This window comes from Neofelis nebulosa, chromosome X, assembly GCF_028018385.1.
Source record: "Neofelis nebulosa isolate mNeoNeb1 chromosome X, mNeoNeb1.pri, whole genome shotgun sequence".
Lineage (NCBI taxonomy): Eukaryota > Metazoa > Chordata > Mammalia > Carnivora > Felidae > Neofelis > Neofelis nebulosa.
Genome location: NC_080800.1, coordinates 10,624,691 through 10,639,399, shown reverse-complemented (window position 1 = coordinate 10,639,399; position 14,709 = coordinate 10,624,691). Strand labels below are relative to the sequence as shown.

At 49.9% G+C, this 14,709-nt stretch overlaps 1 protein-coding gene across 6 annotated transcripts in view; it reads left to right on the top strand.

Annotated features, from left to right (window-relative positions):
* Positions 1–14,709, top strand: part of GPM6B (glycoprotein M6B) — a 147,535-nt gene that overhangs the window by 97,497 nt on the left and 35,329 nt on the right. The window contains exon 1 of one of the 6 annotated variants that reach the window (XM_058714355.1): positions 9,934–10,231. The exons of 2 other annotated variants lie outside the window; for them this stretch is intronic. In XM_058714355.1, the coding sequence (XP_058570338.1) occupies positions 10,171–10,231 (61 nt within the window). In that variant the 5' untranslated portion in view covers positions 9,934–10,170. Of the gene's footprint in view, positions 1–9,933; positions 10,232–14,709 lie in introns of those variants that run through there. 3 more of the 6 variants (XM_058714356.1, XM_058714357.1, XM_058714359.1) reach the window with 3 other exon arrangements.

Here is a 14,709-nt window from a genome sequence, read left to right as displayed (position 1 = left end):
CACGCGTCTCGTGAGTTGACCTTGCCTTTGAAAATGTCTGGCTTCCTGCAGCAAAACAGGTCGAAGAGGAGACCGGCCTCCCGTGGGGTACCACACGGAGGGGTCGGGTCGGGCTGGGTCGGCACAGGCCGTGGTCTCCCAGCCATGCGGGAGGCGGGTCGAGGCTGGGTGTGTCCCGTGTAGTGACTTGCCGTGCGGGGACGCTTGCACTGTTGCTGAGACGGGGGCGGTTAGGTATGCGAAGCAGGGGGAGATGAGCGCAGGTCAGCCAGGGAGGCCTCCCGGAGGAGGCGGGCTGTGGGGCTGTGCCTGGCCAACCGAGGAGGAGCTGTCCCCAGGACCCGACGAGGATCCACCTCGCTCTCGCTGGGGTTTGGGAGGCCTGTGCTTGCTCGTGTGAGCTGGCACGCGGGGGGGGGGGGGGGGGGGGGTGAGATGATTGGGAGCCGTGGCGGGGGGGGGGGGGGGGGTCACTGATGATGCGTCACTCTTAGCCAGAGATCTGAGCTCCCCGGGGAGGCGCTAATGAGTCAGGAAGCACGTTATCAGTGCATCAGCTGTGTGTGCCTTGTGTATATAGGAGGAAGGGGCAAACTGGCTTTTTTAATCAAAGCCCCCTTGTCATCTGGTCCTTGCTGCCGCTCGGGCTTTAGGTGTGGCTCCATCACGCGGGGGTCCGCTTCCCTCCAATGCGATGAGACTCACAGCAAGGGGACCGCCTCTCTGCCTCACGCTGCCTCCACCCTCTGATCCCTCGGGGTTCCCTGGGGCCTCGGATACCCCGAAGACTCAGCCCCGCTTGAGTCCCCAAGCAATCTGCACTGAGGGCTAACTGCCTGAGACCGAGACGGTCCTACTTCTGTTATGTCGCCCCTAAAATGGGGCTGTTGTTACGTCCCTCTTAGGGCTGTGACTGGACTAAATCCAGTAATAAATGTACCCTTCGCTGTTATGCACAGCTCCTTTTTTTTTTTTTTTTTAAAGAGCAAGAGAGAGTGAGTGGGGGAGGGACAGAGAGAGAGAGGGAGGGAGGGAGAGAGAATCCCAAGCAGGTTCTATGCTTTCAGAGCAGGGCCCGACACAGGTCTTGAACTCACAAACCATGAGATCATGACCTGAGCTGAAATCGACAGTCGGACGTTTAACCGACTGATCCGCCCCCCCAACCCCGCCCCAGACGGCCCCGCACAGTCCCTTTGAACCTCCCCATCCCTGCCACCTCTATCAAGTTGGAATTCCTTCCATCTTGGACAATCTTTTTCTTTTCCCTCCGTTTCCCACTCCCTGACTCTCACTCCGAAGGCGAAGTGTCCCATCCTCCTGCCCACAGCTGCCCCTGCCTTTCCTGGGACCTCCAGTCCTCCGTGATCCGCCTCCGCGGACACCTGCAATCTCATCGCCCCCACCCCCCCCCCCCACCCCACCACCCCCGCGGCCTTGTCTGCGCCAGACGTTTTGGGACTCGCCTCCCTACTGTGTTCCTTCCCCCTTAACCTGCCTGCATTTTTCTGCCACTTTCCCAGCACCATCAGACTCCCTTAGAAAGCAGACTGCCCTTGCTTCTCCTCTTGGCACCCCAGACCTTCGGTACCCCTCTCTAAGCTGGTTTCCGTTCTGATCGTCCTGTTGACGCTGGTAAGGAAACGGGAATTTTCCGTGTCAGCGCCCTTGGCCGCGTCTGCCCCTTCCCGCGGCCTTGACCGCGGACCACCTCTTCCGTCACAAACCTCCCTCCTTCTCTGTGACGGCGCCCTGCCCGGGATCTCCTCCAGCCTCTTCTGCGTCCCCTGGGAATAGTGCTTCCCCCCCCAGACCCCCACCCCAAATTGGTAGGCCCCTCGGGACCATCTCCCAGTTATGTCCCCCCAGAAAAAGACGTTGAAGCCCTGACTTCTGGTACCTGAGAGTCGGCCCCGATTTGGAAAGAGGGTCTTTGTACATGGAATCATGTCAAGATGCGGCCATGCTCGGTGAGGGTGGGCCCTAGTCCAGTGGGACAGGTGGCCTTACAAGAAGAGACGCACGCACAGGGGGAAGGCCACATGACAACGAAGGCGGAGGTCCGAACGATGTGTCTGCCAAGAACCAGCAGCGGCAAGAAGAGGCCAGGACGCGTGCTCCCCTAAGAGGCTTCGGAGACAGCGTGGCCCTACTGACGCTTTGATTTTGGCCTTCTAGCTTCCCGGGACCGTGAGGGAGTAATTCCTGTGGTCGAAAGCCCGCCACGTTGAGGCATTTGGACATAGCAGCCGTAGGAAACCAATACGGACCCTGACCTCCCGTGCGTTCCCTTCCGCACTCACCATCCTTCGAGGGGTCAGAGCTGAGCCTCGGGGTCAACGCTGAACCCCCTCTCCCTCGCCGTGATGCCCGCTTTCTCATTTCTGCCTCACCGGTTCCCCGGTCTGGCGTGGCCACCCTGACCACATCCTGGGCATCCATCAAACGGATGGCATCCTTTTGTAGAATTTTCCTCAGATGCCTCTGCTCGGTCGCCATCACCGTGGCGCACGTCGTGTGTGGCCCCGTGACCTACGGCGGCTGGCCCCGTGTCGGGATTACCCGGGGGGATTTTCAGGCTCTCGTGCCCACCGCACACGTGCTCTGACGGTCAGACCTGGGTCTGTGGGGGTGGGGCCCCCGCGCGAGTGTTTGCAGGGTTCCCCACGTGGTTCTGGTACAAAGCCCCTGGCCGACAGGACGTCACAACAGCCCAAGCAAGCGTAGGGAAGAAAAGGTGGACTCAAGGTGGCGGTTCTCAAGCGGGGGTGACTTTGCCCGCCAGGAGGTGGTTGGCGGCATTGGCCAAACTCCCCGATCACTGCTATGGAGGCTCTGGCGGCTTTGCGAGGACACTGCCGGTCGTCACACAGCTGACGAGACGACACCGGGAAGGGATCGGGCTCACAGGGGCTCCTGGGCGCTCCCCCGTCGTCCCCGGTGTCCGCGTGCAAGAGAAACCCCAGTGAGGACGGCCTGTACTCATCGGAGCTTTGTCAGAGTACTGGGTGTGAGTCATCCAGTCTGACTTGTCACTGTAGCTCTTAGCTTTCCGGGGTGTCATGTCCTGTAAAGGAAAGGATGACGAGTATAGAGGAGGGACTGAGGAAATCAGGAAAGAGAAAAAGAAAAAGAAATCCAAAGGCATTAAAAACCCACGCCGGATGTGAAATGAGAAATTTCATTCCGGTAAAGGCAGGCAGGAGCTTTGCCAAATGGATAAAGCTTAGGGAAGGTCCAGTTATGGAAAAGATCCAATTCTAAACCATCGAATTCTCCATTTCTGGCTGTCTCTTTCTAGTCGTTGTGGTGTTTAATTTATGCTACATTTTGAACCCAGCACAGAAGTACAATTGCTTCTTTACGTAAAAAGTATCTTGGGGCACCTGGCTGGCTCATTTGGCTGAGCGTCTGACTCTTGATTTTAGCTCAGGTCGTGATCCCAAGGTCGTGAGATCAAGCTTCGTGTCGGGCTCCGCATTGAGCGTGTAGCCTGGTTAAGATTTTCTCTCTCTTCCTCTGTCTCTCTCCTTCTGTCTCGCTCCGCGGCTTGTGCTGTTTCTCTCTTTTCTGCTTTAAATGTAAGCTTTAAGAATTCTCGCAGTACTGGTAATCTTTTCCCTCCAGGCCTCTGATATCTGCTTCTAGGACACATCTTTAATTATATCATGGGGAAGATAATGCGAAAATAGGAGTCACTTAACAAAAATTTCTTTAAAAACACAGTTTCTTTCAAATTCATTCAGGCACACTAGAACGTCAAGTGGGGCTGTCTGTGGTTCTGGGGGTGACACTCTGGGGACCGATTTCCTTTGCGGGGCACAGCAAGGATTATGCCTGGGCATGTGAAGGCCTTCTAGGCCCCGGAAACTGTGGAAAGAACAGGTCTCAGGGAAACTCACTGGCTGTGAGTTGCTTGCCTTGGTTGGAGGGGGTCAGCAGGAGGGCTTCCACAAGTGCTGTCTTAGTGACAAGAAGGGGCTGGGGGAGTCAGGGAGGCATGCCGGCTCATTGGAAAGGGGGGAGCATCCGTCACCGGGAGAAGAGAGATGATCTATAAAGCAACCCGTCAGTGACGAGAATGGAAAAAGAGGTAAGTGGAAAGGAAATGAAGGAGGTTCTGTCTTGGGTACTGAGAGGCTGGGCTTGGAGGGGGAAAAAACTGTGGGTTGAGATGTAAAAATTTCAGAGGAATTAGTAGCTGGAATAAATATGGAAACCTCCTTCTCGATGATTGAATGACTCCCAGCGAGGAGTCCTTCTGAAGAGAAGAAATCTGTAATGTGGTTCCAGAAAAGTGGAAAGAGTAGGCATGTGACACTTGTGACTTGATTGATAGCCTTGTGACTAGGGTGAGTGTCATTCCCATGGGTTCATCCCATTCTTGATGAGTTCCCAGTTGACTGAATGGTCACGTAACGTGGAACAGAGACTTGACGTCTGGCGTGCGATAGGTGCTTAATGGACCTTGGTTGAATGGACGAAGGAGTGAATGAACCCACGAGCCAGTCAGGTGACCAGGATGATGTCCATAGTGGCCTGTACAAGTCTCTCTCACTGTGGTCTTGTCACATTCATCTCTTTCATCAGTTATGTGGATCACGGGCATGTGAGACACGTAAGGCAAATTTAGCAGGAGACCGGGTAATTGTGATTTATTGGAAGACATATATATTCGGTCTTCATTTCTGGCACAGAGCTTCCAAAACCCTTGGAATTTCCTGTAACGGAGAGCCGTATAGGTGCCTTTTTTGTTTTAGGCGAATGCGGTGACTTTTGGAAACTAAGGTTGGGGGCTGGTCACCAGCGGAGCCAACCAAGTGAGGAGAGGGTTGGAACTTTCAGTTCCAGCCTCGTCCCCACCCCCACCCCCATCTGTACCCCTGGCCAGTGATGTAATCATTGTGCCTCTGTAACGAAGCCTCCATAAAACCCCAGAAGGACTGGGTTCAGAGAGCTTCTGGGTGGGTGAGCACCTGCAGATTTGGGGACAGTCACGTGCTGGGAGAGGGCTCAGAAGCTGCGGGCCTTTCCCCATACCTTGTCCCGTGCATCTTTTCATCCAGCTTATTGATTCATATCCTTTAATATCACTTACAGTAAACCTGTAATCTAATAGGCAAAACGTTCTTCTGCGTTCCGTAAGCTGGTCTAGGAAATTCGTTGAACCCGAGAAGGAAAGGGGATCATTGGAACCTCTGGTGTATAGCTGGTCGGTCAGAGGCACAGGTGACTGAGCCCTTGACCTGTGGGACCTGATGCCACGCCCTGGGCACATAGTGTCAGAAATGAGCTGACTCGTAAGACCTCCTGTTGGTGTCGGGGAGCTGCTTGCTGGTGTGGGGAACCCCACACGTACACACACGCAGCGGAACTGGCGGCCAGAGTCGCCAGTAACGAAATAAAGCCCGGGAAGATATTCCTGGAACGGATCGCAGACGAACAGTCAAAATTCTCTTGACAAGTGGGAAGCTGGCCCAAGACAGAGAGGCAGAGGGGGGTCCTATTCTGAGTGACGATGGTGGAGGCGCCCGAGGTGTCTTGCTCCCGCACCATCCTTCACCCAGAACTCTTCTTGAGGGAGTTCCAGCGACGACTTGGTAGTAAAGGATACTTTCCGCTTGTCAGCCCTCCCCCTCTTTGTTCCTTCTACCGTGTCGGACGACCGGTGACGCTCACGTTAGGCCCCCGTGGAGCGTCTTCTGCCCGAATTCTGCTTTGGCCTTGTTCCCCAGCTTTTCTCATTTTTCCTCCTTAGCCTCTTGCATCCCCCCCTTTAAAGTTTTCCCTGTCCCTTTATTTTTAAGAGACTGCGCCCCTTAAAGTCTGATCTCAGAGCACGTCTGGTCTGTGTCCTCCCTGGCCCCTTGTTCACCATTCATTTACAGGTTGAGGGCCTCCTGCGTGCCGGGGACCGTTCTAGGAGCTGGTTCTAGGAGCTCTCTACACAGCAGAGAGCAAAACAGACAACACTTGTCCGTGCGGGGCTTCGATGGTAGGGGGAAGACAGACAGTCCGCAGGGAAATGCCTGCATGGATCCGTGTTGGGTCATGAACAATTAACCCAGGTAAGGGGACTGGGCCCGTCAGGGCTACTCTCACAAGAAAGTCAGGGACAGTCCCCGAGAAGGTGGCATTTGAGCAGAGCTGTGGCCTTGTACTCCCAAGTCTCTGGTGAGCCCCTCTCCTTTGGAGCCATGTTTCCGGACAGCTCCCCCAGGGTGTCCCCGCATACCCCAAACCATCCGGGCTGGTCTCCTTGCCAGACGTCTTCCTCCTCCTCCTCGTTGGGTCCCCATTTTGGCTCATCCCGCGACCATCTCTTCGTTCATCCAGGCTGGAGACTGCACACTCCTCTTCTCCTTTTCCGTCCCCAGGAGGCGTTAAGTATCCAGGGAGATGTCCTCAGGATCCTCCCCTCCTCCCCTGGCTGTAGTTTGGACCCTCCGATCTCTTGCTGGGAGATTCCTCATTAGTTTGCCAGCCCCACCCTGCCCCTCTGTCTTTTACGTCACCGACCCCATGACCTTTGTAAAGTACGGATGACCTCTGTTTGCAAGCCTTCCCTCCCCACCCACTGCCTCCAGGATTAGCAAGGTGTTCTGTTCAACCCCCCTGATCCCTAGCCTGCTCCCTTCCTCTCCCTCCCGCCCATCACCACCCCCAACACACACACACACACACCCTGTGCTCTGGACCCTCAGTCAGAAAAATCAGCTCCCCCCCCCCACATGGGCCATCCCTTTTCCTTTTTGTGTGCTTTCCAGGTTTTCCTGGGATGCCCTCCCCTTCCCTGTTCTACCTTCCCTTTCTCTACCCTGCCCTGCCCTTTCCCACTCTCCTTCCCTTCTCCACGCTTCCCTCCCCTCCCCTCCCCTCCCCTCCCCTCCCCTCCCCTCCCCTACCTGGCACTTCCCATCCAAAGGGCAGGAGTAGCTCAGCTCCGCGCACAGCTTTCCCCAACTTCTCTTTCCCGCTTCTCATCTCCTTCTCATCTTCCGTGTTGTGATCCTGGAGGGCTTGCGGGGAATCGCCTGGTTACGAGGGTTCACTGTGGCCCCTTAGTCTGCGGGTTACCTGGAGACCGGCACCGTCTCCTGCAAAGTCTGTGCTCCCCTCAGAGGTGAGTGTGTAGAAGGTGCTCGCCGAACCGGCCACAATTCTACAGTCCACATTAGCAATTTGACATGGTTTGTTCTCACCCGTCCATTTCGTGTCCGTGATTGTTTTTTTAATTTTGACCTTCAGAAGCATTCTTACCTCCAGTCAGACTCACTTCACTCATGGGGCTCAAAGAATTATTTTCAGTTTGATGAGACATTTCCCACCCTACTCAGTACATATAATCCACTTGCTCTGGCCAAAAATGGATGCGTGCCTCAGAAATGTTAGAAATGTATGCTCTTCTCTCTTGCTGTTGATCATTTTTCTATCCCGCTTTTTTCCAATTCAAATGGTTTTTCATAGACCTCAGTGAGATTTTGAGGCTTCATATAAAGTTACAAACGTAACTTCTAGAATCATCCTACGTCATTAGCCTGACAAAAAGGAAGCGGTGAAGTTGTGAATAAGGCAGAAATGGTGAATTTCTCATTTGCATATAGCTTTTCAAGGTGAAAGTAGATGGAGGTGTCAGCTGGAGAATTTGTGACTATTTTGTCCGATGGTTTTGTTTTCTAGGACTATGACACAGAACCAGAGTTGTACTTAAATTTAAAAAGTCTTCCGTATTTAATGCAGAGCATCTTCCATATTCTGCCTTCCTACTTTAACAACATTTGAAAATAATATTCTTTTTTTTTTATGTTTGTTTATTTTTGAGAGAGAGAGCACGTGCGAGTAGGGGAGGGCAGAGAGAGAGAGGAAGACACAGAATCCGAGGCAGGCTCCAGGCCCTGAGCTGTCAGAGCAGAGCCCGACGCGGGGCTCGAACCCACGAACCGCGCGATCACGACCTGAGCTGAAGTCAGACGCTCAACTGACTGAGCCACCCAGGTGTCCCTAAAAATAATATTCTTACGTAATAGTCAAAAAAGTATTCTATTCTGCCAGTTCTCTAATTGAATGGTTTCACTAGATAATTTTTAAATAAAACCAACACCAGAGCTAATTACGATCGTCCACTCTGGTGCTGAACTGACATTTGTTTTGGTTTTCGTTCTCAAACTGCCAAGGGAGAACAGGCCTGTCACAAAAGTTTCCATCGTTTGGTCTGAGTGCACACGAGTAGTCTTTGCAAAAATGTTTAAGACTGTCCTGTTCGGACATATCATCACGTTTTCCCACGGAGGCAGTTGCATCACAAGTGAATCTCTTTTTGAAGGTCTGAAATTGTAGGCTGCCGTGCTTCTCACTTCTCTCGCCATGAGACAATAAAATTGTCTGGGGCCATAATTTAAAAGCATTGTTGATTGTGGGTGTGGACTTCTAGGAGGATGGTTAATGTGAAAAATGAGAAGTAAAATTAAAAGAAAATGTTGGAACAGGCCAAACTGGTTTTCAAAATCTTTTCTGGCTCACCGGGGGGCCAGGGGTATTGAATGTAGAAGGCTTTGGGGATTATCTAAAACGAAGGCATTGAAAGATCAGGGTGTGGGAGGATTTCCATTCTGGATCTTACACGTTTTTTTCTTAAGTATTGAGTGACAAAGCATCAAACCTGGGAAGAGATTTTTTTTTTTTTTCCTGGAGACAATGGCCTCTGACTTGGCTTTAAGTTTGCTTCTAAGGTGGGTGCTCAACCCAACCAACTGGCAGGCTCTTCTCGGTCAGGGAAGCCTTCACCCTGTGGTTTTCAGTATTCATCCCTCTAGTTGACTTGAGCTTCTAGAAAGATCTTTAATAGAGACGGTGAACGTAAGTGGGTCAATCAAATGTTTAAATCATGGTACAGAAACCAGCGATGCTTGGAAACATACGGCTTATGACCGTGATAAAGGCTTTTATATGCTTGGATGGGCTGAGAACTGTGGTCCCATAGTATCTGGGTACGTAAGAAGGCTTGTGAAACCGGCAGTCAGTCATTATTGGCACAATAATAGCCTTTATGCCGAACATTTAGAATGCTCTTGAAAACACCCTTTTGACTTTGAGGGAGAGGTTCTAATGAATACAGCTCTATGTAGAAATGATCACGTCCAGTAAGAAAAACCATTGTATTTCCATTTTCATTCCAAGAAGCCACCAGAATGTCAGCCAGATAGGCTTGTGGCATGTTAGGCTTTTAAATATGGAGGGAAGGAAACCTTGTTATGAATTGGGCTTGAGCTAACGTGTCTCTTACTGCCTCGTATGTTAGTTACAGACAGAGAACAGATTAGAATTCTAATGCCAGATTGCATACAACTATTGTCGAATCCACGTTTCTGGTTTTCTTCCCTCTGATGTATTTTTCTGTCTTTAATATATATATATAATATATGTATATACTGTAATATATGTAATACATAATTGTATCATATATTAATATTATTATATATATTTTGCAAATCTAGCTAGCTAGTTAGAGACTGCATGGAAGACAAATAGGAAAGAAAGCAAGTAAAATAGAGACCATGGGCTAGTCCTCTGAGTGTATTCTGCCGGGGTCTGGGTAAATGAACTTGACTCAAACTGTGATGCCCCATAAAGGGGTCCCCCCCCCCCCGCCCCCAGGAAGGACTTTGCGGTGGAAGGCCCGCATTCTCCCAAGAGAGCACACGTCCCGACCCCGCTGAGTCACATGGTGGGAGGGGGCTCTCTCCCTTCTCCTCCGCATCCCGTCCTCTGATGTCACAAATGTGTTCTTCTGCCCTGGGAGAGCTGATTAGCATTCAGCGGGCGCAGTTGGCCGGTGGCTGGGGGGCGCGGGCGGGGGGCGGGGGCGCGGCTGTCCCCCGGGAGCCGCAGTGGGACGGGCCGGCGCGCAGGACGGCCGCGTTATAACTGGGATCCTCGCTGACGTGTGGCCGCCGGCTCCTTGGCAGCTGTGGCTCTGGACCAGTAGGCAGAGGGAAGCTGCCGCTGACGCGTCCGTTGCATCTTGGAAGGGACTGTAATCCACTGTAGTGAGAACAGAGCCTCTCAATCACGCGGTGTAAATAAGAGGCGGAGGGGGAGTCCAGGAGAAAAGGAAGAGGAGGGGAAGAGTGTGTGTCGGGGGAGCGGGGAAAAGCATTTTTGGTGGATGGTATGAAGCCAGCCATGGAAACTGCAGCCGAGGAAAATACTGAACAAAGCCAAGAGAGAAAAGGTACCCAGCGCTCCGACAATAGCCGGTTTCAAGCTTTTCACTGGGGGTGCTTGGAGAGGGGTAGCCCGGTTTTGGGTCTCTTGTACAATAGTTCCGAAACAATCCCTCTGGCATGGTCTTGCTTTCGGGTGGGTTTGGTGGGGGTTTTTTTGTTTTTTTTTTTTTGTCCTCCAGGCTGAGGTTAAATTCATAGAGCAGCCTTTCTTCTGCCCATTCGTGTTCCAGATCTTCCTGCCCCATATGGGATTTCCCAGAAGGATGTCCTCAGTTTGTCACCCTGGGTAGCTGGATGGGGGAAATGGTCTTTTTGTCTTTTTCATTAATCGAATGAGTCATAACTTAGGTCCCACGTTCTGCATGTAATAGTGCGGGGACACAAAATGCGTTGTTTTCTGCTTATGCCGAGGACGAACTGGAGGGGCACACGTACTAAATATGCTTGGGTTCCGCTGATGCCATAGTGATTTGGGACATTTTCTGATTTTCTTATTGAATATGATTGTTCTTTCCTGACTGTGACACGTAATAACCCTTGACAGTTGGAGCTTCAGAGAGGAGACGTCAGCTCTGTCGCCTAGTGCTGATGGAAAGGGGCGGAGGGGAACTGGGAAAGGTCTTGTCCCCTTGAGGGGAATGTCATCACGATGTTGACACAGGGAAGGGCTTTTCGAGAGAAACAAGTGTTCTGCGGTAAGAAAATGGCAGAAAATAGGAGCTAAAATTAATCTGTCTTTTGCTAGATGGAAACTGATGTCAGGTGTGAGACCCCATGGCGTCAGCTCAGCCACCGTTAAATTACAATGCGGTGAGATGCGTTCACCTGTCTCCCTCACCCAAACTTACAGGCTCCCCTGAAGGATACCCCATTCTACACCTGCGGTGGCTCTCGTATCACCAGCCTTCACGCTCAGGTTATCCCCCGTGGCCCTGGGTCCACCGACACTCGCTAAGCAGTAGTGATTTTCCAGGGCGAGAGCACAACTCTGTTGTGCTTATGGATATGTCAGTTGGACTCTGTCTGACAGCAGGCTTGGCTACAGGCTGCCTGTTTATAATTTCTATGGAACTGCTTCTGGAAAGGGTACTTTAATAGACGATGTATCCTAAAAACGGAGCAGTTTCATTTTTGAAGTAAATTTCAAAGTTTAGATAAAATAGGCACCGCGTGAAATTTGCCATTGCAGCCGTTCTTCACCGCGTCACTCAGTGGCATTAGGTACGGAGCGTTTTGATTTTAAAATTGGTAGTTTGATTCGATCTCTGCATGAAACCTACCCGCCCTCACCAACAAAACAAACAAACAAAAGCCGTGCCTGGTCTCGTATAGATTTTTAATTTATAGGAGGACCAAACAGCCATCAGAGAAGCTCCTGGGAGTATTTATGAAGCTTGAGGAATGGAGATAAAAGTAAAAGATTCATTTCCGTGACGACTGGAGATGAAGTTCAGGGGGGCATGATAACGTAACAGCATTGTTGTGAGGAAGTCTCTCAGAGTTTATAGCAACGTTTCTCCGAGAGTAGATGACTTCATCTCGTGCATGCTTTTTGTTCATACTGGGTTTGCCATATTGAGAAACCAAATTAACCATTGATAAGCCATTAATAAAACCATCACGGCCTCCGCAAAAACATACCTTTCTTTTTTTTCTCCGCAAAAGCAAACGAGGAGCGTACACCCAATACAAAATCCTCACTACACAACCGTGTTTCTCCCCCTCGTTGAGTCTTCATGGACTGCTGACACTTTACGTCAGTTACATACTATTTAATACCAAATCTGCAGGCTGCACTACATCGATTGGCTGTCTGTATGTGAAAACTCGTTAGTTAGCTATGGTTTTAGAGACAAAACTAGAAGCAAAAGATAATTCCTGGAGGAACTCTAAAAATTGCCAAAATTGACAGACACTGGCTGCAGAGGCAGTTCACAAGTGCCAGGTTAACATGAGGTCTCGTCACACGTATAGTATGGGCTCGAGTGAGAATACCGGCCAGGTCAGGTGTTTGGCCAGCACCCCCAGGGGTTGCGATCGCTCTGTGACCCGCCATAAATGCTGATTTGGAGGATGGCTTAGCTACTGATCTTTGTGTAGACGAACAAGTTCATATGCCAGCTGCACCCAAGTCAAAACCCACACAAGTATCACCTTTGTCATTTTCCAGTTTGCTCGCCCATTGTCATTCTAGGTGCGTGCGCGCACGCACACACACACACACACACACACGAAGTTGACAGAAATGTTTCTGCCCGCTTGTCACTCTAGTGTTCCTTCAGATTTAATTTGAATTTTATAAGACAAATGTTGACTTCCTTGAAATATACATGTAAAATTCTGAGGTAATTGGAGAATGCATTATATAATTCTTGAGCTGGTGGATCTGGGTTTTTTTAGGGGGGGGTTCATTTAAGCCTAGCAGCAAGGGATTTAATTTACGAAATTTAATCCTATGCATTTTGTCACTCCCCACAGAGTTTTTCATGCACGTCTATTCCCCCCCCCCCCCCCCCCCCCACCGTTCCTTCTTTCCCGTTTGCTTTCAGTAGTTAGTGCTAGGGACCAGACCTGCCTCTTAACTTGGGGTGTTATTGCCCAATGGCTAGTACCCAGTAGCTTAGGCAGTGTCGCTTCGGAGAATTATTTGGATTATTGTTAAGAATATAAATTAAACTTAGCTTTATAAATTGACCTCGCCTTTTTTAGCTGGCCTCCCTTCCTTCGGCAGGACAAAGGGAGCTGTGTCTTTAAATCAGAATGACCGTGTTCCAATTTTAAACAATAATCATCTAAATCCAAAAAAAAAAAAAAAAGCATACATGTTTTTGAAACCGCCTTCTTGCTTTTGCCGCAGAACACTTCTGGGAGGTCAGCTTTCCCAAGAGGTATTTAGTGATCTCCAGAAATTTTTAAGGAAAGCAAGCGGGTCTTGTCAGATGGACGTAAGGAATGCCAGGTTATTACAAATAACCGTTTTTACATTGGAAGCATTAAATTAAATCCAAGTATGAGGACTGAGTAAACAGAATCGCTGAAATGGAATAAGTAGAGGAAATGAATAAGACAGAATCAAAGACACTAGATCATGGGCCTCAATAATGAAGACAGGGAGAGCTATGTTTCTATTTATTTCTGTGGAGTATTACTTGATATCAATTCATTTGTGAAGACCAGTGCATCTGGAATTGCTGGGAGCACTCAATCAAGGGGTAGAAAAACAATCGAATCAATTGCCGTATTGTGCAGAAAAAAAATCTGTGATGCAAATTCTTTGATTACATGTAGGAAATTGGAGTCTACTGAAACAATTAGAGTCGGGCTAGTTAAGCGCCGGGAATCACGGCTGAAATGATTTTGAGAGTCCCACACCTCAGACCACCTAGGAAGGAAAACGCAGCGAATCGGAAATGATGCGTAATTAACAACAAATTCTAGGACGTAAAGCAGAGTGAGGCACGAATTCGAATTGCTGGCTTGTGTAGAAAATGAACGCATCCATTTAAATGTTTTGATCGCATCGATGTAATGCCTTACGTGTCTCGGTTTGGTTTTTGTTGCTTTAATTTAAGCGCGTACCCTTTGGGCCCTCTTCCTTTTTGTCTGGGAAGAGAAGCACTCTTATAGAATATATGGCCTGCGTGCTAAAGTCCCCGAGGGACACATTTGACACGTTACACTCTTCGTGGTGATCTATAAATGATTAGATTTTGAGATTTTTTTTTCTTGACATTTAATTATATGAATATGGTACAGAGAAAGTTTTAGGTGCAGTTTTCCCCTTTTAAGAACCTGCCAAGGAGGACGTTTGAAGACAGGGTGTCTGGGGAGTAGGCTGTAGAGAAAAGCAGGCTTTATTATTATTATTTTTTTTTTTTAGACAACTTAAGGGCGGAGAAGATCTCGGCCATGTGGTGCATCTCCTGCTTTTATATTGTCGTTTCCATGGGCATATTTTTCAAGCCTTGGCCTTGCAATTTCACCAGAAAAAGAATTCTGACCCATTTCTGGAAATTCCACATTTGCCTTCCTTGAAATTGAGTGGAAATCTTGCGGTTCAGGTTGTAATGTGACAAATTGCCCTTTCCTGTTACTTGAGACTACGAGTCAATGTAAATAATCCTGGTAAAGTGACTTGTTAGCAGTGATGCACCTGAGAACATCACTGTGAGCAGGTAGCCAGCGAGCGTCCCCCCACAGGAAATTTTCCCTTCCTGGGACTGGCGCTGAATTAGATTGTTCCAGAGACACCCTCTTGCTTTTTTCTCCTTGGAACCAAACGTACAACCCCGTGAGATGGTTGGCCAGGAAGAGGGGTGGCTGTGGGACAGACGAAGAAGGTGACGCACACTGGCTTTTAAGCAACGGAGGCTGCAGTCTGTGCTTCACAAATGGACCTGGTGGTTCATTCATTTGTTGATTTATTCACTTAATAACATCCTCCTTTGAAACATCGCTCGTCTTCTGTCCTCCCAGCTCACGT